Genomic DNA, 23,611 nt, shown 5'->3' with positions numbered 1-23,611 from the left:
ATCATATGCCATGTTCCTTTAGACATCCATTCTCTCTTTAAGTGTTTTAAAACATGTCTTTAATGCCAGTGCAGTTATCTTTTATTGAGGCGCGTCGCCCACACTTAGTAGGTTGATGGTATTTGTTGTGGATATGGATACTAAGTTATCTTCTGACTTCTGGGTCCTGCAGCTTATTTACAGCGACATCTTTGGCAGATCTTGCGGCCTGCTTCTGAGCTCCCGCTATCGTCAAGCAGATTTTACCAACCACTAAGTGGTGATCACTCTTGACTTTAGCAACCCTTCTTAAGTATTTCTAACATCTAGAAGTGAATGTCTTCATTTTCGAATAATCAAAATGTGGTCGATTTGGTTCCCGGTCCGACAGTCGTGTGAGAACTGAGAACCAAGTCACCTTGTGACATTCCTTGGAGTTACCACCACCGAAAATTAGCCATTAACAATCCTTAGGCATCGTCGCTCGCTAATCAAATCGGGCGTAACTTGTATGAATCTGATAGATGTTTGAGAGTCGAGCGACGCTGCCTGCTTATGGATTGTTAATTGCTAATGTGACTTGCCCACACGGTGCCGATACATGACCGATGATACGATGACCAACGAAACTGTGCATCGAATCAGAGTTCCACAAAGAGCTATAGAGCGAGCCATTTTAAGTATTTCGCTTAGACGTATTCCCAACGTGGTGATCCGTCAAAAGAGGAAAGTGTTCAACGTCGGTATGCGGGTCGCCGAACTGAAATGGGAGTGGCAGGATACTTGGCTCGTGGGAGGACGGAAGGTGGAAAAATGCGGTGACAGAATAGTGGCCAAGAGACGGAACAAAAACAGTTTGAATCCTTTCTGCCAAATAAAATTTGAACTGTTTTATTAAAAACTTATATTATATGAAACAACTCAGACAGTTTGAGTCCTTTCTGCTAAATACAAATTGACTTCTTTCAATCAATAAGTATTTCGCTAAAACGACTCAGACGGGTTGAGTCCTTTCTGCTAAATACAAATTGTCTTTATTTAATGAATACGTATTTCTCTAAAACGACTCAGAGCGCTTGAGTCTTTTATGTAAAACTAAATTTTTCATGGTTTCATAGGAAATGCGTTTCTGTAAAAGGACTCAAACAGTTTGAGTCCTTTATGTGAAACTAAAAAATGTGTGTTTCATACAATGTGGGTTGGTCCCCCACATCAAAAAAGTATGTTGTAGTTGGTTTTTTACTGTGTTTGTTTTCTTGACAGGTAGACCCTACATTAAATAGCATGTTCTAGTATATAACTCAATTTTGACAAAGTTGTGGATTGAGGCCTTTCTGCGTAACTACGTCCAAATTATTGTCAAACGTTCTTTAATTGCAATAACTATTTACACAAAACACTTTAAAACCACAAAGTAATATCCTTTCAATGTTTCATCCACTTACGAAAACACACGTAAAGTAAAGATAGGTAAATTGTCCAGTCAAAGTTCAATCACACACATTCACAAAACATTTAAAATACGAAATTGTCCTCAGAACCAAATTGTCCGTTAGAAAGTACTAAGTACCTATTTACACTTACACAAACACTATTTATTTTCAATTTTACACTAAACCTAAATAAACACTATACCTATTTTAATACGTTACTATTTAAACTATTTATTATTATGTATATTTACAAATATTTATTTACAGCACGCAAATGCAACAAAACAAACAACGCGATCGTAATTCGTAACGTTGCGCGAGGCACAATTAGCATAGCGGCCACCCGTGGCCGTTGCCAAATCGCGACTGCGGAGCTAATTTCAGCAGATAGCGGAGCGCTATTGCGTAGTGAAGCTTGCAGCTTCGCAGCGTCTCGCTCTCTCACACGCGAGTCGCGCGACGTTGCACCGTTGAGAGAGCGAGACGCTACAAAGCAAGTGAATATCGCCTGCGCGGTTATCGCGCGCCACGTCTCGCGGCTGCGAGAAATAGCGGAGCCGCTCCGCTATTTCTAGCAGTAGCGTCGTGGCAACGGCCGCGGGCAGACGCTGTCCAATTTTGCGAGCTAAGATCGCGAGGGCGCGTCGCGTTATAATTATAGCAGCATTTGCGCGTTCATAAAGCGAATGCTATTCGTTGCGAGCAAATCACTTGCTATGTTTTTTAGCTATATGTTATATTAACCTCCACTACTCTACACACCAAAGCCGCTGACCCAGCGGCATAGCCCGGCGGGTTAACATAGTACAAAATGAGGCCGGCGGGTTGAGCCGGCGGCCTGAGCCGCCGGGTCAGCGGCTTTGGTGTGTAGAGGCCTGGAGAGGAAGAAAAAGACTGCGTATAATATTTGACTATTGTTTTTTATTTTGAACCTTTTTTAAAATTTTGTTGTTATTATAAATACAAGAAAAAGGATGCTTCCTAACTTAAACTACATGGTATATGTACTTGTAATTAAATTAATATTCCCAACTGGACATACCAAGATAAACTAATTACTAAATTTAACAAAATCTTTATAAAATAACAAATATTATTATCATTAATTTATACCTAAAACATTATATCATAATCATCTATTCTCTTCCAAGTTCGCAAACATGCTACTTAAAGATCTAATGCTATTCGACAATTCTAAAATTGCGTCTGTGCGTCGCCGCATCTCATACAAATAAGCCTGATTAAAGTCCTTCTTCATTCGTATTTTTTGTTTAATTTGCAGATGCATTGGTTGTTGCGCCGCAGTGAAATAATTCTGAAATCTTCTTTGCGCAACTGTTCTTCTGGGCCTTGGGATCCCTGAACCTGTAAAAAAATTATCACTATTAGGTATGTATATTATCTTACTTATTTTCTTTAATAATCAGATCTTCTTAATTTAAATGATGTTCCATGAAGTCACATTCTATTCTTAAGTTACAATGACTGCATATGTCACACTACTCATAGAATAAAGCGGACTCGGGTGTAATGCACACTACTACATACTAGTGATGTAACGAATATTCGCATTCGCATTCGCATTCGCGAATATTCGCATGTTTTTGGATATTCGCATTCGCATTCGCATTCGCAAAATTTTGTGCGAATGTTTTGCGAATATCAGTACTTATTAGAAAAAACACTAAGTAAGTATTTGAAAATAATGGTAGGTTAACAATATCGAAATCCATTCATCTATAACCATTTTACTTAGGTATTACAAGTTACCCTCTTCATGACCGGTTTTACTTAATCACTTGGTATTATTTATTTACTTTGGGAAACGAAACTTAAGATATAGTGAAGGTGGGTTATTACGAAAGGTTTTTGGTCGAGTCCGCTACATGTTCGAATTTTGGACAGACACACACAGATACTTTCGCATTTATAATATAAGTTAGGATATTTTAGTCAAGATCCAAAAAAAATACACAATTATTATGTTTTACGACAGCGGCTTTACATTTTCATGCTGTGTCTTTACAAAATGTATGAAAAAGTGTGTTTAGTCGCGGTTGGTGGCCCGTTGGCGTTGAGCCTAGCGGTAGCTAGGTAAGTAAATAAGAAGTTGACTAGGTATATTTTAAAAAATAACAGAAAAACGGAATCCCAGATCACTCTTGGAACTCTTCTAAAGGTGACCATACAGGAGGATATTTTTCAATTATCGTAGGCAGGTCAATGTACCCCATCACACTAATTAACTATTATTATGTAACCAACTCTGATTATTCAATAATGAGTCCTTCGTCAAGTCGCGCGCCTTAGAGTCGCGCGCCGCGCGAGTTGGCATCTACTGTTTTTTTATATCATCAACTCGCGTGCCCATGTAAAGTACATGTAAAGTACGGTCAGATGCAAACGAATTGAAACTAAAAAATATAGTTAAATATTGTCCCCTGGCTTATTAGCATAAGAAGGTACCGACTAGACAGTCGCCATTAAAGTAGATCTTTTGATTTCGGGACAATAAATTTTGTCACATTATCAGAACTGAAGGGCTAGTACGGGTCGCATTTAAGACGTGACAAGAGTTTTGCATCGCGCTCACTCACATCGCGCAGCCTCAAGACCGAGCGTGACGGAGAACTCTTGTCACGTCTTAACAGCGCCCTGTGCTACAGGGCCAGGTTGGGTTGTTATTCATGTAAGATCGCTTTGTATACTTGAATATACAACCTAAAACTATGTTTCATAGGATTCTGTAAATACCCTCGGAATTCGTAAATATTTAAGTTTCTAAAGTTGATATTTTTTTCATTGCTTGAGGGTAATTCCCAACATATGCGGGTAATTCCGATTACTGTCCAGAAGAACTTTTACACATTTATGTGATATTTATAATTCAAAATTACCCGATCCACAGCATTTCATATTAAAATGTTCCAACATTTGGAACTACCCTAGTTATAAAATACAAAAAAAATATGAGCTAGAGTTTTTAAACTCACAACATAGTGAACAAAAATGACAATCTTTTGGATGAAAAAACAATCCTTTAAGTAACTTAACTGATTTCTTAATTACCGATGTGCGGGTAATTCCGAAAATTCGAAAATGCCGAAATATGCACTTTTTTACTAATTTTACGTTTTAACACGCGCGTTCGGTCCTTGCGCCCTGAGTCAACCCAAGCGAGGTTTTTAAATTGCCATCATGGTGAATGGTTCCACAGTTCAAAGTATGGCTGCGCTTGGAAGAAATCTCATATAATCGAAATCACCCGAAATTCGGCATTAGCCGTCTTCAAATAGTTTCTTAGGACCTAAATATAAATAATTTGTAGTTGGTCTGACATAAATAAACTCTTTAATCAAACAAAAAGCGAATTTTGATAGTATAGTGTCAGAGCAAGATATCCATATATTTAAATTTTTCGTGTAAGTCGCCCTCAGAAACCGCACACAGTCGCAATGTGTCGTAACAGTTACGGAGCTTAATAAAGTGTTAAGTTTATTAAGCTACTTTAAAAAAAAAACTGCGACTAGTATTGGCTAGTCTGATTCGGAATGCGCCTAGAACGGAACGTACCTCGTTCAGTACGATACTGCCACAAAACCATACAAATGGCGCCAAATTTGAACACAAACAGAATATTCGCATTCGCATTCGCATTCGCGAATATCGATATCAGATATTCGCATTCGCATTCGCATTCGCGAATGTCAAAAAACACATATTCGTTACATCACTACTACATACCATTAAAATATTCTTAATTCCTTAGTAATAGAATACAACACTTTTCTTTGTTAAAAATATCGGTTAAATTTGTTAAATGATTTTAAAAAAAACACTTACTTTGATCATTTTCTGAAGGTATTCGCTGAGGATTGGGTTGTTCTATTTTGGGTTCTATTGCAGGTTCATCGGTGTCCGATGGGTCAGTGGCAGTTGGCTTGGTCTCAGTCAAGTATAATGGGTCATCTTCTACAATTTCTATATCCACATTTGGCACCAATTCCATGTCATCTTCTAAAGCCATAACTGCTGGTCCAGACTTTAAGGCTGTAAATAGATAATTTAAATATTATTTATGTTTCAAAATACCTTTAGTATACATTGTATTTGAGTAAGCTTACCTAAGAGTCTTGCAATTGTGTCATGTCCAGACAAATCAGACTGTGCCGTTTTGTCCGCACTCTCTGACTGTATATCAGGGCCCCCTCTACTAGTTCTAAGCATCGATCTTCTTTGCCCCGCATACTTTTTTTTTACATATGATTTCATATCTCCCCAAGTCTGAAAAACAAAATTTATAGGATATTTAAGAGAGAGATTTGCTATGGTGCAATGATTTTATAGAAATGTTTCTACCAGAGCTATCCTTTGTGAACCAATGAATTATAATATGTGAATTTCAAATGTATCCACATCAACGTAGCAACGTACCATAGAACTTGCGCTTGGCTGGTAGCAAAATAACCTAAATGTGGTACTTAAACTCAGTTGCATTGTACTTACTGTGCGCCATTCTTTCCCCGTTTTATTAGCCCCATTATGGGAGTTTAACTTTTGCGCTATCCTATCCCATCTTTCTGATGACATCTTTTTCGTAAAAGTTGCTGTAAATTTTCCGCTTCGCAATTCTTCATCTGCTTCCAGTAATTGCGCCAGCCGTAATTTTTGCGCAGCCGTCGGGTACTGCCGCTTCTCTTTCTCCGGGCGCTGGCTCATCTTCACACACTATACCTATATTATTAAGTAATAAAATAGTAAATCAATCTCGATCGAACTCAACAAAACAATCATGAAAGACTTGAAAGAGTTTGATTGACAATGACATTATTTTGTTTGACAGTATGACTGTCATGTCATTGTCAATTGCGTTTCGGTTGACGCATTTAATTTATGGTTAAGAATTGTCATAAAAAATAATTTCTGTTACAAATATTTCAAAAGATACTTTTTTACGGTGTACCTGCTTCTCCTATAAAAAACGGTTTTATACGTTTTTTTTTAAACTGGTCATATCGATTTAAGAATAAAAGTAGGTACCTATCTACTAAAAACAAAATCAATAGAAACGGAACGTGTAAAGCGAAGCGGTCTTTAGATTTTGAAGGTGAGATACCAAACGGAGATTTATCTACGACGACGGTACTTGAGGTCCGCAGGCCTAATTTTCCCTCTTGTGATAGAACACCTTTCCTTCATTAAGTACCTTACCTACCTACTTTTTATTATTTTGCATCATTTCATTAATTTTATTTTCCGTAGAAAATACTTAATATGTACCTACTTACCTAGATATATTATGTGTATGAAAGAAAAATGGATTTCATTGAGTGTCGGATTCAGCGATACGGTCATCATACAGTATTAACAGTAGAACTATAAAGTCCTGACAATAAAGAGTGCGATTTTGCTAAGACTTTTTATCATTGTCAGTTATTTACTTACTTACTTACTTACTTTTACATAAGTAGTTAAGTACCTAAGTACATTTTAAAAATAAAATACCGATTTATGATGCCTTTTTAACTCATCGCTGCTCATCGCATGATCGCTTAAATGCGGTCTTGAAGTACAATCCACTTCCGTTTTCAGTACTTTATAGTTGAACTCTAAGTACCTACCACCTTGTGACCACCTCTCAGTAGTCTAATTTGCTGTTTTATCCAATGACGAAGGAAAAAAGAGGACATGGCATATACGACACGAAAAAAACGCGCTTTCCTAAATTTGGTTCCAACCAAAATGGCGGCTTGCCGTAGTGCTGCGCAACATTAACAACTATATTATCATATCGATAGATCGGTATTCTAAATTTTAGAAAATATTTTTTCGGCTTCACTATAATTTTATTATAACAAAAGAATAGAAGATTAAAAAAGTAGGTACTGAATAATTTTGTTTTATTTTACTTTTCACCATATTCAAAGGTCAGAATATAATTATTTACAATTTAATTGTATAAGAAGTAAATTGAGAAATTTAGTAACATGCTGGTTCCTATTGTTGTTATTCTACAATGTCTAAATTTGTTCACTTTTGTTTCATATTCTGTATACTAATACTTCTTAGTATGTAGACTAATACCTCTTGGTTAGTAAAATAAAATATTATTCTAATTTATGTTTTGATTTTATTTTCTGCTCATAATATGAAGAAGCGACTTTAAATCGGTGGACTAATCCTACCGTCAGTGTCCACGTCTCTGCACCAAATGATCACTAGCAGGACGCACTGGTTGAAGACTTCTGTCTTCAGGCTCTAACGAATGGCCGAGGAGAATATGTGACGAAGTTTCCCGAATGCAGCCCAACCCAGTTGGATGCGCCTTGCAGCCTCCGAAGTTGCTTCTGCCTAGCCGAATAGTCAGCTCGAGGTAGACATTTCTTGCACAACTTCGATTTGCACTTTGTTGTCTCACCGGATGACCGGCTCCGGTTTGGTAATCTAAAATCATAAAAAAATACTAAATTCAAATATCGATAATCGATATTATTGAAAATGTCCAACCACAACTCTATTTACTATGGCGAATATAAATAAGTTATAAAACCCCTAAATATTAATAGTAAAGCAGTAGATGATTGTAGAAAAGCCATAGTATCTTCATAAACTTTTGCACAATTTTTTTATGACCCGCTCTCACATTTTTAATAACAAAATCATTCAAAATAATGGTCAATCCATGATATTTTTAAGGAATTGGGTAACTTACTTGGGCAGCGATATATTTGGATGTTTTTTGTTACGTTTCAAGGGGCAGCCTAACATACTGCATCTACCCATGATAAGGGCAGTATTATGCAAGTTTTCACAGTACATACAGGCACAATTTCACATAAAAAACACAAAATTTTCTTGAAAAATGTAAACAAACAAATTGTTTTGACAGATGAAGTACCTTGTGTTTGGATGCCCATCAACATGGCGACCGACGATATATTTTTAAGTACCGATTTTTATGCCAAGTCCTCTCTTTATTCCTTCGTCATTGGTTTTATCCGACACAGACTGAGCCGCGAGCATAGGATTCGATACTATTTTCGAATCTACACGAAGGGAAACCTTTACCAAACGCTAAATGTATGTAAATCAAATTTTAAATACATTTTGTACCAACTGACAGACGTATGACAGGCTACTAAATACGTTTAGCGTTTGGTGAAATTCCACCTAACATATGGGAAAAACAAATGTCACTTTTGGAACTAACTTTGCCTTACATTTTGACAGTGACAGTTGACGATACGCAACGTTAACGGAGGATCGAAACTTATGCTCACGACTCTGATGTAACTATACCTAGCATAGAATAACAAGTGCTAGTCTCGTTATTCTATGATACCTAGGAATGGCGCACATCCACCTTGGGCAGACTATTCGACAACATCAAATGAGAGATAAGTTTATATTCTTATAAATTCTGATAAGTTAGTTGAAGTAGCAGTTTAGCCATTTACAAGAATAAATATTGGTGGTTGCTACGGAACTCTTTATATGGGTTGGTCGGATTCACACTTGGCCGCCTTTTCATTTTTACTCATATTTCACATTGGTTAATAGTAGTTAATACTGACATCTAGCGTCTAGAATTAAAAAAAATAGAGGGTCCAGCATTGAAGTCCACTAACATGATGTTACAAGTCACTCAGAGATGGCGCTGTATACTTTTTTCAGTTTCAATAGCCTAAATTCTAAAACATACCTAATGTAAAACTACTTGCTTACCTTATTTACTTGCATTACACTACAGTTAGTTGTTATATCGTAAGCACCTAAGTAATTTAAGTAACTACTTATAAGTACTTACTTAATAAAATGATTATATACTTACTTATAATTCTAGTTATGTTATAGTAGTTATACCATTGCATGTTTTTGACATTGTAACTTTCTAGGACTGTGCCTTCTTGATGTCGACGCCAGTCGGTAAATAAATGCCGCCTCTTTACTTACGAAAACATTGGCCAAATTAATGATTGTCTAAAAAAAAATAAGTAACCTCTGACATTTGTTTGACGTTTAGGTGACATTCGGTGACATTATTGATGTTTTTGTTCTTGATCATTTGATGGATTCGGAATTCAGATTAATATAAGGGAAACCTAACGAGCATCAAAAATAAGAACACAGTACTTAAATACGAAAAGAAAAATAGTTTATTAGTTTTAAATCTGGGTAGAACCGAAAAAGATTACTTACCGGAAATCCGAATTACCCAGAATTACCTATATCTATCTCACTCATTCTCGTGGTTATTTTGTGCCCGAAACATGGCGACGGACAACAAAATGGCGTCGGGCAGCTCCTCCTCTCCTGTCGGATAAGCGCCATTTTGTCATTTTCCGTTAGCTGTCCGGGCGCGCTGTTGTGCGTTGTGCTGCCAGTTTTAACTGTGAATATTCTTAAATTTTACAAGAAGTGCATTGTTAATCCAAGTTGATCAGCATTCGAGTTCTACAGAGAAGCTACTGGTGTTTGGTAAGATTCCTATTTTTATTCGTACATAACCTCAATTCTTTTATTCCGTAAATTTGCTGAAATGAGTAAGTACCTACTTACCTATTGCAATGTACCCACGTTTCTACTATATTTATGTTGTATAACTAGGCCTACTTACTTACCTAACCCTTTTAAATTTTTAAGTCTTTCGTTTTATTTTGCAATTCCCTCACCATAACTAGTCACCATAGATTTCCCGCCATGGGGTCGTCTACTTTTTTATTTAATACAATAAAGCTAATTATTTTCATCCTCCCCTTTTGATTACAATAAATTCTCTGAATTTTTCCAATAGTTAAGTGTCTACGCTAACTTTATCGTTGTTGCTCAAAGAAAGTGGGTATACATTTGGCAACATAGCAAAGTCGCACGCACGACATCAACAACTAAACGAAAACTCCCTTATAGTTCTGTATTGATTCCAAAAAATAAAGGTATTAAAAACTGTTGTTAACAAACAAAGAAAAAAGTAAGCAGTGCGGTAAAAAATGAGCTATTAAAGCGAAAACCGCTCGGTTTCGCTCAAAACGATGACAAAGTCCGATTACGCTTTGCGCATGACATTGATCGGTCCGTGAACGCTCACCGCTCCGCTCGGAATATTGCCATGTTGCCATATATCTCCATACGAACATTTCTCTTCGTTGCCGCTTGTCGATTTTATCTCGTCATTTTGACAAAGGTACTTAATTTCTACGTTTAGGTTTGGATTCCTTACTTTCTAGCCCAAATCAAAGTAGTTAGATACCAACTTATCGAACTTAAACTATTTTTGGGATACTAATCAGGATTTCTCTATAGCATCATCATCAAATCCCAGACCCAATGAATAGGAAGGGAGGGGAACTTCCATGGATGAGAAGTAGCCATCCATACCTATATTATTATTATTACTAAAGACCTGCAGAGTCGCCCTGCAGGCATCTTAAAAATATTAAAATTTTCTAATAATTTTTCAATGTCGTTCGACATATTTTTGAAGAGTAAGTAACAGAAGATTCTGATAAATTTAGATTACTTATCGTCCTTCTTGCCAACGCATTTAACTTTAATTAATACCTAAATAATGTAGGTAAATATTGATTTTTCGTATTAAAAATGGAGACAAATAATACAAAAATCTATCCGCCATTTTGTATTTAGCTTTTAGCTGTGCACCATGATTTGAAGCAATAACCAACGAACCACAATGCAGCCGTTTCGTCTCTTTTACCCACGTTGTCGTACCCGCGCAAACTGTATCGGGCATCTCTGTCTAGCTTACAAATTTATTTGTGGAAACTTCATCGCGGTATTTATCGGATTCTCCAGGGCATCAAGACTGATTGACCTCAGTATTCGAACAGTTTTAAAGGGTCTATACTATACCATGTCCATGATATGGATTTATCGGTGTATTTGGTTTAAGGACTAGAAAGTTACCACTAAGCCGATTCGCCACGATAATATGTAGCCTATCAACTTTTCTTCTTCAAACGAAATCATTATGTTAACTTTTCCCCACCTCTATTCATCTTCTACTAGTGACGTGCTGTGCAGCGTCGACGTAACCATGACTTAAATTACTTTAATATTTATAGTGGCGCTAGCGTCTATGTGGTATCTCGATTCATGTGTAGGGTACGGCAAGTTGCGTTTCGACTCCGCGCTTGCAATCTGATAGGAAACCTGTCGAGAGACCCGTTTGGTTTAGTATTCGCGGTCGCAAAGTTCGGATTTTCCTGTCTTCTACCTCTACATTGCGGGAAGCTCTTGAATGCGTTATGTCTTGGGTCTTACAATAGCATCAATGGAATGCAATGTGGAGATAGTATCAAGCTGAGGTTGATACGATATTACTGGACGCATTACTTCTTCCCTTCGTTCTGTTGTTGGTTCTGTAAGGAGTAGATCTTCTTTGTTGTATGGCTTGGATCCATCAGGAGTATCAGGACATTCGTTTAGTGGATTTTTCTCTTTGTCCCTTAGTAGATATTATACATATCATGTAGTTCGTATTTAAAGGCGTGTACTTTTACCTAACCTATTATCCATATGCATCCAGTCCTGTATGGGTTCTATTCATTCTTAAATCCTCCACATTTTTTTATTTCGTTGTTGTTTAGAGATAAGTAGGATTCTCTGTTATTTGAAAAACAGGGTGTTTCTTCCAATAAGTATATTTTTGACCTTAAAAATAATGTTAAAGTGAATTGCTGAGTAACTTAACAAACATTTAAGTAGGTATTGTAAAACATTTATTTCAACTAGGTTAGTATTTTACTGTCAAAATCATCTATTTATACAGTGATTATTTCGCGTTGTTCACACTTCGGGAGCGCTCGGGTCCACTCGGGCGGCTTCGGCTAGAGTCGAACGACCCGCCCGTCATGGCTGGCCTTTTGCTGTCAAAGCGGCAACGTCGCAATTTCTCAAGCGATATTATTTCTCGGAAGCATTTTTAGCCATTTGCTGCTAAAATTTATAAATATCAGCATGATTACCAGACCAGCACAAATCATATCGGTGCTTCGTTCTTTCTTTTCCATGATTGCGTAGCTGGCCTTCTGGCAGCTGCTTCTTTATAAAGAAATTGGGGCTTTTTAAAAAACGACAGAAGTTCAGAAATCGGAACCTGTTTTTTAAATGTTTTTGTCTTATCATAAGTATGGGAATGTTATTTTAAACAATGTTTCTTTTACTTGACTCACTTTTATTGAGGAATAGTATTTTATGCTCATTATGATCCTGAATCTGATACTACTTAAATCAAAAATCTGAAGCCAAACTAATCATTACAGAGAGCAATGAACGTAAATTCAACAACGTAAAATAATAAAGAACTTGACAGAAGTAGGGCAGAAGAGAGTGAGCGGTAATCAGCTGCTCGAGTCATACCTTGCGAACCCCACCAATTCAACGTATAAATTGTACAGACTAATGTTATTTATAGTGGGATCGAGGGTCGAAGCGCGCTTGCGTTCGTCGCTATCTCTTTCGTGCCAATGACCGGCCGCTATGCCGCGCGCTCTTTGCACATAAAAACTGGTTTATCGAAGCTCTCAGTGTAGTGTCTGTACTGGTTACTACTCTGTATTTTTTAGTTCGCGCGTTTGCCACAGGGATGGCGCTACCGGTATTGGCGGCCATTTTCTTCTCTTTTCGCTTGCTGTGTCAGTGTTATTTACGCCGCGACGCCGAATACTCGCTGTGCGTTAGATCATTTACTTCTGCGTCGTTCTTCCTACTTCTTGGATCTCTTACCCAAGGTCACTTGAGGTAGGTAGTTCATTTTAAGTGTAATAATAATAATTTACTTGTTTTTGTTGAAATGTAGCTTAGCGGTTGTTGCATTTAAGTTTTTTGTGTTTTGACTTTTGAGATCCTATTTTTACATATAACCGTTTTGTGTTTTTTTGTCTGTATTTTTTACATATTTTATTTAGAAAGATTGATGATTGATATTCGTAGTTTGCAGTTTGTTTCAACTGTTTTCTCGATATGCATAATTAATTAATTATTATAAGTAGGTACCTAATCGTACTAAAACTTTGAGGTTATGTTTTTGGTTTTGTTAGTTAACAAAAATAAGCAGATGTTCTATAATTATTAAGTAGCGCTTTTCCGGTATTACAATCATCCGTCATTTATAAAGATTCATTCTTCTTCCATAATCCAATCTTACATTTTTTAGGTTATGTTTTGTATTTTTTTAAACAAAAAAACAAAAACTCTATTGTACATTTTTTTTTACGTTTGCGAAGAAGAGAGCATAATATTATGACCATCGAAGAATATGACGTCTCTTTACTGTAAACATTATTTTTATAAATGTCTTTTTATATGAAAATCCGAACAGCCATACATTTGACCAAATTGACAGACGTCCGGATTTCTACAGCTATATTCTTCGACGATAACCGCGTAATTCCTTCCCACCTTCACCTCGACCGAGTTTATTTATAAACGCGCGATGTGAAACATGTTGTCTTGCTCGCACTTCACTCTCGGCGGTATAGAGCGGAATGGGACGGGCAGATGCTCGTCGTTTCTTCTGCAGTCACTTGCTGATCAGCTCGCAGGGCTAGCCGAGTGCTTACCAAGCTGTGAATGTATACCGCTGCGCTGTTAGTGACTACGGCGGCCATTTTGTTTTACAATTTCATGTTGTTGATTATGACGGTCCGCGCGATCTCTGTTTTAAAATTTTTATCGATATTTTATTTCAAGATTGTTGTTGTTATCGTCATTCATTCTTATCATTTTGCTTCGTAGACTTAATTTACTATCATTCAATTTGTAATATTATGCTAATTGGGGACATTCATTGTGATCCGACATTTGACTTTTTAAGAAATGGCTCAGTAGCTCATTGTTTCTGGATAGCACCATTTGCACCTGAGCACCTAGTTGTATTGTGAATTTTTAGGGTTCCGTACCTCAAAAGGAAGAAGGAACCCTTATACCTAGGATTACTTAGTTTTCCGTCCGTCTGTCACCAACATTTTTCTCAGAAACGGGTAAAGATATCAAAGTGATATTTCGCATAGATATACAACGTTACGGCCCCAAAAAATTAGTAAAATAAAATATTGAGAAAAAAAAATTACAACTTTTTCGGGGACCATATAGGTCCAAAAAATATGAAATAATACACAGATGTAGTACATAATTATGACGAAATTAAGAGGAAATCTATGTCAGGTACCTACCTTAGACTTGTACGGAACCCTCAGTGCGCATGTCCAACTCGCACTTGGCCGGTTTTTTTACTTGAATATCTGCTTAATAGTAAAAAAAGTACGGACATTAGTATTTACCTTTTTTAAAAATCTTAAATTGAGGATTTAATTTTAAATATCACGCCAATTTTATTAAGAATCTTTCTCGAAGGGTCTGTCCATACTAGGGTTTCGTTCCCGTGTTCCCGGGAATTCCCGTTCCCGGGAATTCCCGGGAAATATGTCATTCCCGAAACCGGGAAAAAAAATATCATTCCCGGGAATTCCCGGGTATTATTTTTCATCGATTCTATGCTATATTTTCATCTTTATTTATCTGTTTCTTCTACCTAAAACAAAAAAAAATATTGGCTTTTACATATGTGACCATAGAGTATGTAAAAGCTAACGGTAGTGTGACGCCTGTCATATTTTTTACCTGACTGCCGAAGGAGGAGGGTAATGTTTTTCGATTGTATGTATGTATGTATTTTTGTCTGTTTCTTTGTTCCCTCCTGTAGCCTAAACGGCTTGATAGATTTTGATGTATGAGGTATCGTTAGAAGCGTATAAATGGCGCAATGACGTTACATTAAAATGTACATAGCGCCCTCTATAGGACATAACGTGATGATCGTAAAAAAATATTTTTGCAACTATGCCGTGTGGGGTATCAAATGAATGGGCTTGATTTGGACATTCCAAAGATATGCATATTGTAGGCATTTAAATAACAACACCAAAATTATTGAAATAAAAAATGTTCATGAACTAAAACCCGACTACTGACGTAAAATTTCATAAAATAAAAACAACTAAAAAGTTACAAATAAAAAAAAAAATTATAAACAAACAAAATACCCGACTGCACGCTAAAAAGGTGAAAACAAGTCCCAATGTTAATGGAAAGTATCGCAGGCGGGGACTCCGGGGACCAACTTGACTGCCACACAATGCCGTTTTCTAAGTAACATTCAGCTATATGGTGAAACCTCTGGTGGTCCCCGCCCACGATACTTTCCATTAACATTGGGACTTGTTTTCACCTTTTTAGCGTGCAGTCGGGTTTTTGTTTGTTTATAATTATATTTTTTATGTCCCGGTTTTGTGTCCGCGTTTATTTATTATAAAATTACTAACGCAGAGAAAAAACTAAAATAAGAAGTAGGTTGAGCGATAAATCGCTTAATGAATTAATTTATCTAAAACATTGCCTCAAGTGTACTTAATTTTGAATAATATTATTTTCAAACTGTTAATCATAATACCTTTGGTTACCCTACCAATAGGGCCAGAACCATTTATTAGTTTGTCATCAAAGGCAATAAGGCAATGTCTCACCGATAAAACACTATCTGAACACAATCAGGAGTGGAAAAATCGTGTAGATTGCAGACAAACTAAAGCGTTTATTGTATCACACAACCATAAACTTACACGCTTCTTACTCAACCTGTCCCGTAGTAATATATCATTAATGGTAGGATTAATAACAGGACATTGTTGCGTGAATAAACACTTATATACCATAGGTAACTCAACTAGTCCCTTATGTAGGACATGTAAGGAAGTAGATGAGACGGTTGAACATATTCTGTTAGCTTGTCCACCTACTACAGAAACAAGATTATCTATTCTTGGACCAACAGAGCGCCTACCTCAGCTATTACAACACCCAGGCCTGCTACTCCAGTTTACTCGGGAGCTAGGCTGGCTGAGCTGAAATCAAGGGGATATGTACAAAGGTTCCACTCGAGAGAGCCACGTACAGGAACTTCACCCCCTATGAGAATAGAATAGAATAGAATAGAATAGAATACCTTTGGTTTAATTTACAATTAAAAAAACAAATGATTTTGCATGTAAAACAAATCATTATAATTTTGGTTGTTAATTTATGTGACTGTTGCTTTTTTCTACCTATACGAGTAATAAAAGTAAGAGTTATAAAAGTATATTTGATTTAATTGTTAGTGTTTTAATACCCGAAAATAGCAAAAACTAGCATTTAAAATAAATTCCCGTTTCCCGGGAATTCCCGGGAAATCATGAAAAAAATTCCCGTTTCCCGGGAACAGAAAAAGGTCGGGAAAAACGAAACCCTAGTCCATACCGTTATAACTAGTTTTTATTATCACCAAAAAATAATATCGGTCAAACAGACAGACGGGCGGACATAGAAGTGTTCTTATAATGGTTACATTTTCACCTTTTGAGCTAACCCTAAAAATAAACAATATTACGTAAGATTCAATCGATATCAAACCAAGATGGCGGTTTGGTACACTGGACAGCTGGCAGAGTGCGCTTACGAGTTGTTGTCAATAGAAACACGAGTAATATTGGCGCCACTGTCGATTGTTTTTGACATTTTTAACATCAAAGTTTGTTTTTTCATTTAGTTATGAGAAATTATTTCATTTTTCTTACAGTTGTTTCGATGGTTAGGTGACTGGGAAGTCTGGGAACCTAGGAGATTGTCAGAGTCACTCGACAATGATTACATTTTGGGTGGGTCAACAACCTTTTAATACGAACTAGATGGAGTGTCAGTGCAACAGAAACGTATCGACAAATAACACCCCACCTCTACCACTGAACTCTTATTATAGGTTAGTTAGTTTCGTACATTTGTGACTTTATTCAATGGTTAAAGACGGTTAATAATGACGGTTGAACTTAAAACGGTTTCATTATAAAGAAAATTCGGACATTTGCCATGGTTTTCACACCATCTTGTATGTATATCGTTAATCTAATACTTGGGTGGTTGGTGGTTGGGTGGGTAGTGTTTAGTTAGTCGGGATAGAGCTATGCATGTGTATTAAGTATATGCCATGGGTCATTAACCAATATTAAATAAATTCGATAAGTACTTACTTAATATTGAGAAATAATTCAACCCACTTGATATTATGCACTTGTCCATTTAAATACTTACGAGATGAAAGCCGATATGAAAATTGCAACAGTAGTTTTTCATATTAACCCATTGAGTGCCGAATGTACCTAATGGCACTGTTACGTACCTAGACCTACGCAATATTGCGTAGTCGGCATTCAATCGGCGTAATATGGGAGGATAAAATAGAAATGCAATTTTATGAGAACAAATGGAGCCGATTTAAGATTTTTTATCATTAATCTTTATATCAAAGGTGGTACATTAGGTACCTTTATTGTTGTGTAATTATAAAATGAGTATTTATCATTTTTATACACACTGTTGCTAAATGACGCAGGGCAAGGGTCCTAAAGAATCGTAACAGTAAACAAAATGCTGACAGTATTTACAGTAGCTTAATTTTTGTATTTATGACACTGTTATTTTAATATGTTATCTAAGAAATATTGTGTAGAGTTTCACTAGTTTCCTACTCTTTTACTATTTTATTTTTTAAATATTAGATTAGACTATTACTTAATGATTATTGTTGGGTTACCTACTCGATACTAATCATTTTTTATTTAGTAAAAAGTCAGTTTACTTAATTTAATAGGATATCCAATAAATACCTACTTAACAGAAAAAGTAAATTTATTGTTACTTAAAGTATGTTATTATAATTTTTGTGCCATTAAAGTGATTATATTTAACTATTAGGGTTCCGTAAGTCTACTAGGAACCCTAATAGTTTCGTCATGTCTGTCCGTCTGTCTGTCCGTCCGTCTTGGTTTAAACACCTTTTATAATTATGCATGCGCGATTGTTATAATTATATATATTTAACTGTACCTTTTCTACCCGTGGCACTAAAAAAACAATTTATGCTAAGTAAGGTATTATTGTTGTGATATTGTGGCTCAGTCAGGTACATCTATCACGTCATATTATTATTTCTTTTAGAAGCTTCGCTTCATGACCCCAGAAGTCCCGGGTTCGATTCCCGGGCGGGACCATCAATTTGTATTTCTAAATTGTGGTTCTAAGTTTGGTTAGGACATAGAAGGCTGATCACCTGATATCCGAAACAGTGAAACGATCCATGTTGTCGGATGGGCATGTAAAGCAGTCGGTCCTGCGCCTAGCTCTCTCCAGTCGTGTCGGTCAATCCGTCCCATTGGGCTTATGAGAGTGATGGGACAGAGAGTGCTCCTGTGTACTGCGCACACACTTGGGCACTATAATCTACTCCTGCGTAGATGGCTGATCTCAAATAAGATTGGCCGCCGTGGTCGAAATTCGGCTAGGAGGACATTATTATTATTATTTGAACTTTTATAATAATGGATCTGGACAGCTTTCGACTTTCGAGATACAAAAAATGCGTTTGACAACAGTTTTTTCCCTACAATTTCTATTATTGTCCCTTTTTACATCGGCCGTTTATTTTAATTGAGGTATTCTAGAATTTTACCATCTCTTTTACCCAGAGTGTGAAATAACTGTATGGTCTTTCAAAAACTAATCGAAGTATTTTTTTTTACTTTCAGGATACAAACACCGCGAACGGAGTCGACCTATTGGATAAGAAATGTTAAACAATGCAATTAATTTTAGAAACTGAGAGTTTAGATATAAACACTAAAATGTCTGAAATAGACGTTCAATCACACTTAGACACCAAATCTTTGTCAAATGGCATAGTTGATAGTATAAAAATAGTCAACGGAGAACTGAAAAATAAAGAAGAAATAATTGAAAAGCCAGAGCCTGTGGCTGAGGTTCCAGAAAATGACAAATGTAACAAAGTGAAAGATGACACTTCTAGCTGTGAGAAACAAATTAATGTTACTGAGACAAAAGAATTAGTTAACTTAGAAAAAACAAAAGATGATCAAATAGATGTTAAGTCAAATGAAAGCGGTATTGATAAAAACGCCAATGGAGACCTTAAAAATGGAGAAGAAATGATTGAAAAGCCTGAGAATGTGGCCGAGTTTGTAGACAAAATTGATGACAAATCTGGAAATGAAGAGCAAATAAATACCAATGTAACAGAAGATTTAGTTAACTCAGAAAAAATAAAATATGACATTGCGGAGTTAAATAAAAACAGTGATGATTCAAACGATAAAGATGAAGAAAATAGTAACGGTAAAGAAACTTTAACTGAAAAGACGGGCATAGATACAATTAGTGAAAGTTCAAATATTGAAGAAACTACAAAGAAAATCGTAAGTGAATGCAATATTGAAAATAAAGAAAATGGTCATGATAACGGCAATGATACATCTGAGAATGTTGGTTTAGAAAACAATACAGAAGAAAATATTAAGAATACACCGGAAATCCATGAAAACATTTTGGAAAAAAGTTTAAATGATAATGAACAACCTAAAAATATGCTGAACAACATTGAGATAAACGCACCTGATCATAACGAGACTGATAATGAAACTTGTGCCTCAACTAGATCGGTGACTGAAACTGTCCAAAGCATGGATGTGGAATTGACAAACAGTATCGAAAGTAAACCCGATAAAGATAACATAAAACAGAAAGAAGAAATTAGTACACTCAATACTAGAAACGACGAGGAGAAAATAGTCGACGATAGTATTACACCAATAAACAGTCAGTTAGATAAAGAATCCGAAGAAACTACTATGTGTTCTCCTGATGCAGTTACTGAAGAAACTGATGGTAGTAGTGATGGAAAGTTTGTTGAAACTATGGTATCTAATACTGAAAATAACACCGTTACGGAAAACATAACCATTGAAGAAACAACAGTTGATGACAGCAATAATGCCAAAGACAGTATATCTGAAAAGGAAACGGTAACTGCAAAAAGTACTGGTACATCTGAAATAGTTGAAAGTATGGACGTCGATGAAGAACCTGAGATTACAAATTCAAAGGAAACTGTAGATCCCAAACACGTTGATACAAATGATGGGGTGACCGATGCAGTAAGCGTTGAAAAAGATTCGCAGGAAAAGACAGATAACCCAGCAAATGGAAAAATCGACGAACATGATTGTGTTGAAAGTCCAGAACAAATTGATAGCTCTGACGATTGTATGGAAGTCAGTGAAGTAAGCAAAGAAACTCCTGATGGGCCTACAAAACTTACAAGTAAATCAGTTCTTGCATCTGAAGTGACCGAGACTAATATAAGTAGTGAAAAGACTGATTCTACTGTAATAGTTAAAGCCACAGAAAGAAAAAAGAGTGTAAGTGGGCTTTCAAATAGTCTTAATATTTTATCTGATGATGAGGAAGAAGAACCAGTTATGTCGGAAAATAAAAAGGAACAAAATGTATTGAATAATGAGTCAGAAGATAAGTGTATAAATATAGAAGATGATGATGATATCATGTTGATTGATGATGATACAAATTGTAAACAAGAGATTTCTAAGACTGAATCCCCTACAGTAGAAGAAATTAAAGATGTACCTGTTAAAGATGAAGAATTGAAAGTTGAAGAAGGTGGCGTTGAAACTACAGAGAGTGTGAAACCAGATGTAATAGAAAAAAGCGGTAAGTTCATTCGCTTTTTTTCATGCTAACCTCAATCTTGTACAATGTACACTATAGGTTTATATTCTATTGATTAATAAAAACCTTCACAGAAAATAATGCGTGCATCATTTTATTTTCAGACTCCACTGCAAACATTGAGACACCCAAGACGGAAGAATCAGATTCTGATGTCAAAGTAGAAGATGCTGTTAAAGATGATATACCTGCTAAAGTCTCAGAAAAAAAGCCAATAGTTCCCCCAAACTTCTTGAAGACATTCAAAACCAATGTCGCTGAAATGACCAGGGAAGAACTAGAAGAATTTTGTCTCGTAAAAATAGTTGAAGGTGTTATTGATCGCAGCAATTTGAGTGAGATAAAAGCAAAACTAAAAACTATGTCACAGTCTATGGAAGAGTGGCGGAAAAAATCTATGATGCTGACCAAACAGAATAGAGACTTACAAATTGTTCTAAAAACTGTAACGGAGGAGCAAAAGAAGCGAACTGATCTGCCTATTACACCTTTGAAGATTACTCGCTCGGTTGGCATGCAGGTATTCATGTCCGACCTCAGTAATGACAGAGCACCAAAACGGAAGGGTCAATTGAATGCTAACAATAGACCTGGTAGGCCACCGGTCAACCCGAGTCCAAGGCCGGCCAAAGCTCCCCCTAACACCCCACCAGCCAGCGCCAAGCCCCAACAGATACCCGTGCCGAGACTAGTACCCGCAACTAACAACAACTCCCCCTCTAAGAACACGAAGCCTACCTCATCACAAGTCCAAAGCTCGACCGTCAGTAGTAATAGTGAAAAAACTTCTACTCCAACACATAATGGGGTTAAGAACACCACCCCAGTGAAACCTGTGGAGAAAAGGCCATTCAGCAGTGTCCAGTCGGTGACAGTTGACTTGACGGACGACGAACCTCCTCATAAGCAAGTGGTGACTTCGAGGAACGCCCCGCAACCACCGGTCAGGCTGGTCGCGCAACAACAACTGCTAACGCCTCGCGGGCAGATGCAAAACCAAACAAACCAATCTGGACCTCGAAAAGTGTACATTCCTATCAACCAAAACACAGGCCACATCAGGCCTGGACAAACTATCATGTTGAAGTCCGTACCAACACGTGAGTTATTCTAAATCTATTTATAATAGTGTTGCTTAAAATATGAGTCGCTCCATAATGAAACCTAGTCCATGGAGCTAAATGTGTCTATAATGCTCATTTTATTATTTCAGCTCCTCGACCTAGACATCATGCGCCGATACTTCGGCTACCGAACAGCTCTGGTACTATCAGATTACCTCGAAATCAGACGCATCGGCATCCGGCGCCGCTGCCAGATGTGGCCAAGCAGTCGCAGCCGCCTAACTGGAAGTCGCTGCCCCCCGCCCCTGACCTAAAGATATCCAAGGTGGAAAATGGAATCGTCATCTCCTGGAAGATCGAAGGGTACCAAGAAGACAGTTACGAAGAGATAGCAAGCTATCAACTGTACGCCTATCAAGAGACCTCCTCGCCCCCTAGTACTATGTTGTGGAAAAAGATTGGCGACGTGAAAGCACTGCCTCTGCCCATGGCCTGCACTCTCACTCAGTTCATGGCGGGGTACAAATACTTCTTCGCGGTGAGGGCAGTCGATGTCCGATCTCGCATCGGGCCCTTCAGTCTGCCCGGAAGCATACTTTTGCTGAACAAATAAAGACTGATAAACGCGAATTTTATGTGTCCTAATTAGTGCAAGTGATTATGAACAGTGTTGTATTGATTCAAGTGATATTGATAACTTATTATAATTTGTGGTGTATATTTCGGTTCTCCCGCTTTTAACTAAGACTTTAATGTAAGTGTAAATAATTTTTGTCACATTAAAATCCGCACTGTGGATAACGATAGCACTTGATATTTGCGTTGCTTTCAATGGTAGATTTTAATGTGACACATAAGGTAAGGTAGGTTTAAGCCGCGCCAATCAAGAAACGAATTTGAAAGTGGAATAACATATCAAACCGTTGACAAAACAGAGATGCTGGATAGCGGGTGGTAGTGTGCTAGTCAGTTTTATTCGTAACTTTATTGGCGCGGCTCATTCATCGATTTTAATTTATGAGCGAAGGTAAATCCGATTAGGATTGATCTGACTGCCACTGATCTCCAGTTATCTTCATACAATATAATAAAAATACATACACACTTTTTAAACCAATTTATTCTAGAAAAGTACATAAATGTAAAATTAGATAGACAATTTCGTTGTGGTGTATTATTAATAAAAATATCCAACTTACATGTAACGTGGACTAACTAAACTTTATAGTGTTGTTTTACTTACACTTTTGTCTGATAACTATAAATTTACCTAAACCTTGGGGCTAAACTTAGTAAGTATATAGTTTTATCGTCTAGACTGAGATAGAGCTTTCATTGGTACAGAACAGAACAGAACCTACAAGGAACATACATCATACATACATCGTATAATAATATAATTAGTACATAAACGGCCATCCAACCCCAAGTTAGGCTGAGCTTAATTGGGTATGAGATGAGATATAAAGTACATAAATATTAAGATGT

The 23,611-nt window shown here is 36.8% G+C and overlaps 2 protein-coding genes across 3 annotated transcripts; one reads left to right on the top strand and one right to left on the bottom strand.

Moving 5' to 3' along the window:
- Positions 1–2,444: 2,444 nt before the first annotated feature.
- Positions 2,445–6,209, bottom strand: LOC105391528. The gene is made up of 4 exons (XM_048631486.1): positions 5,919–6,209; positions 5,537–5,696; positions 5,256–5,462; positions 2,445–2,777 (listed from the first exon to the last, which is right to left on the bottom strand). The coding sequence occupies exons 1-4, from the start codon at positions 6,129–6,131 to the stop codon at positions 2,545–2,547; spliced, it is 813 nt and encodes a 270-aa protein (XP_048487443.1). The 5' UTR covers positions 6,132–6,209; the 3' UTR covers positions 2,445–2,544.
- A 3,485-nt stretch (positions 6,210–9,694) lies between these two features.
- LOC105391527 (activating transcription factor 7-interacting protein 1) lies at positions 9,695–23,348 on the top strand. 2 transcript variants are annotated; one of them, XM_011563014.3, is made up of 4 exons: positions 9,695–9,890; positions 19,046–21,041; positions 21,164–22,159; positions 22,273–23,348. In XM_011563014.3, the coding sequence occupies exons 2-4, from the start codon at positions 19,097–19,099 to the stop codon at positions 22,734–22,736; spliced, it is 3,405 nt and encodes a 1,134-aa protein (XP_011561316.3). In that variant the 5' UTR covers positions 9,695–9,890; positions 19,046–19,096; the 3' UTR covers positions 22,737–23,348. The 2 variants fall into 2 exon arrangements, with proteins under 2 accessions (XP_011561316.3, XP_011561315.3); XM_011563013.3 differs by lacking the exon at positions 9,695–9,890 and adding an exon at positions 13,020–13,169.
- The last annotated feature ends 263 nt before the right edge of the window (positions 23,349–23,611 follow it).

The sequence above is a fragment of the Plutella xylostella genome, chromosome 29 (genome assembly GCF_932276165.1).
Source record: "Plutella xylostella chromosome 29, ilPluXylo3.1, whole genome shotgun sequence".
NCBI classification, from domain to species: Eukaryota; Metazoa; Arthropoda; class Insecta; order Lepidoptera; family Plutellidae; genus Plutella; species Plutella xylostella.
This window is presented reverse-complemented; position numbering and strand designations above follow the sequence as displayed.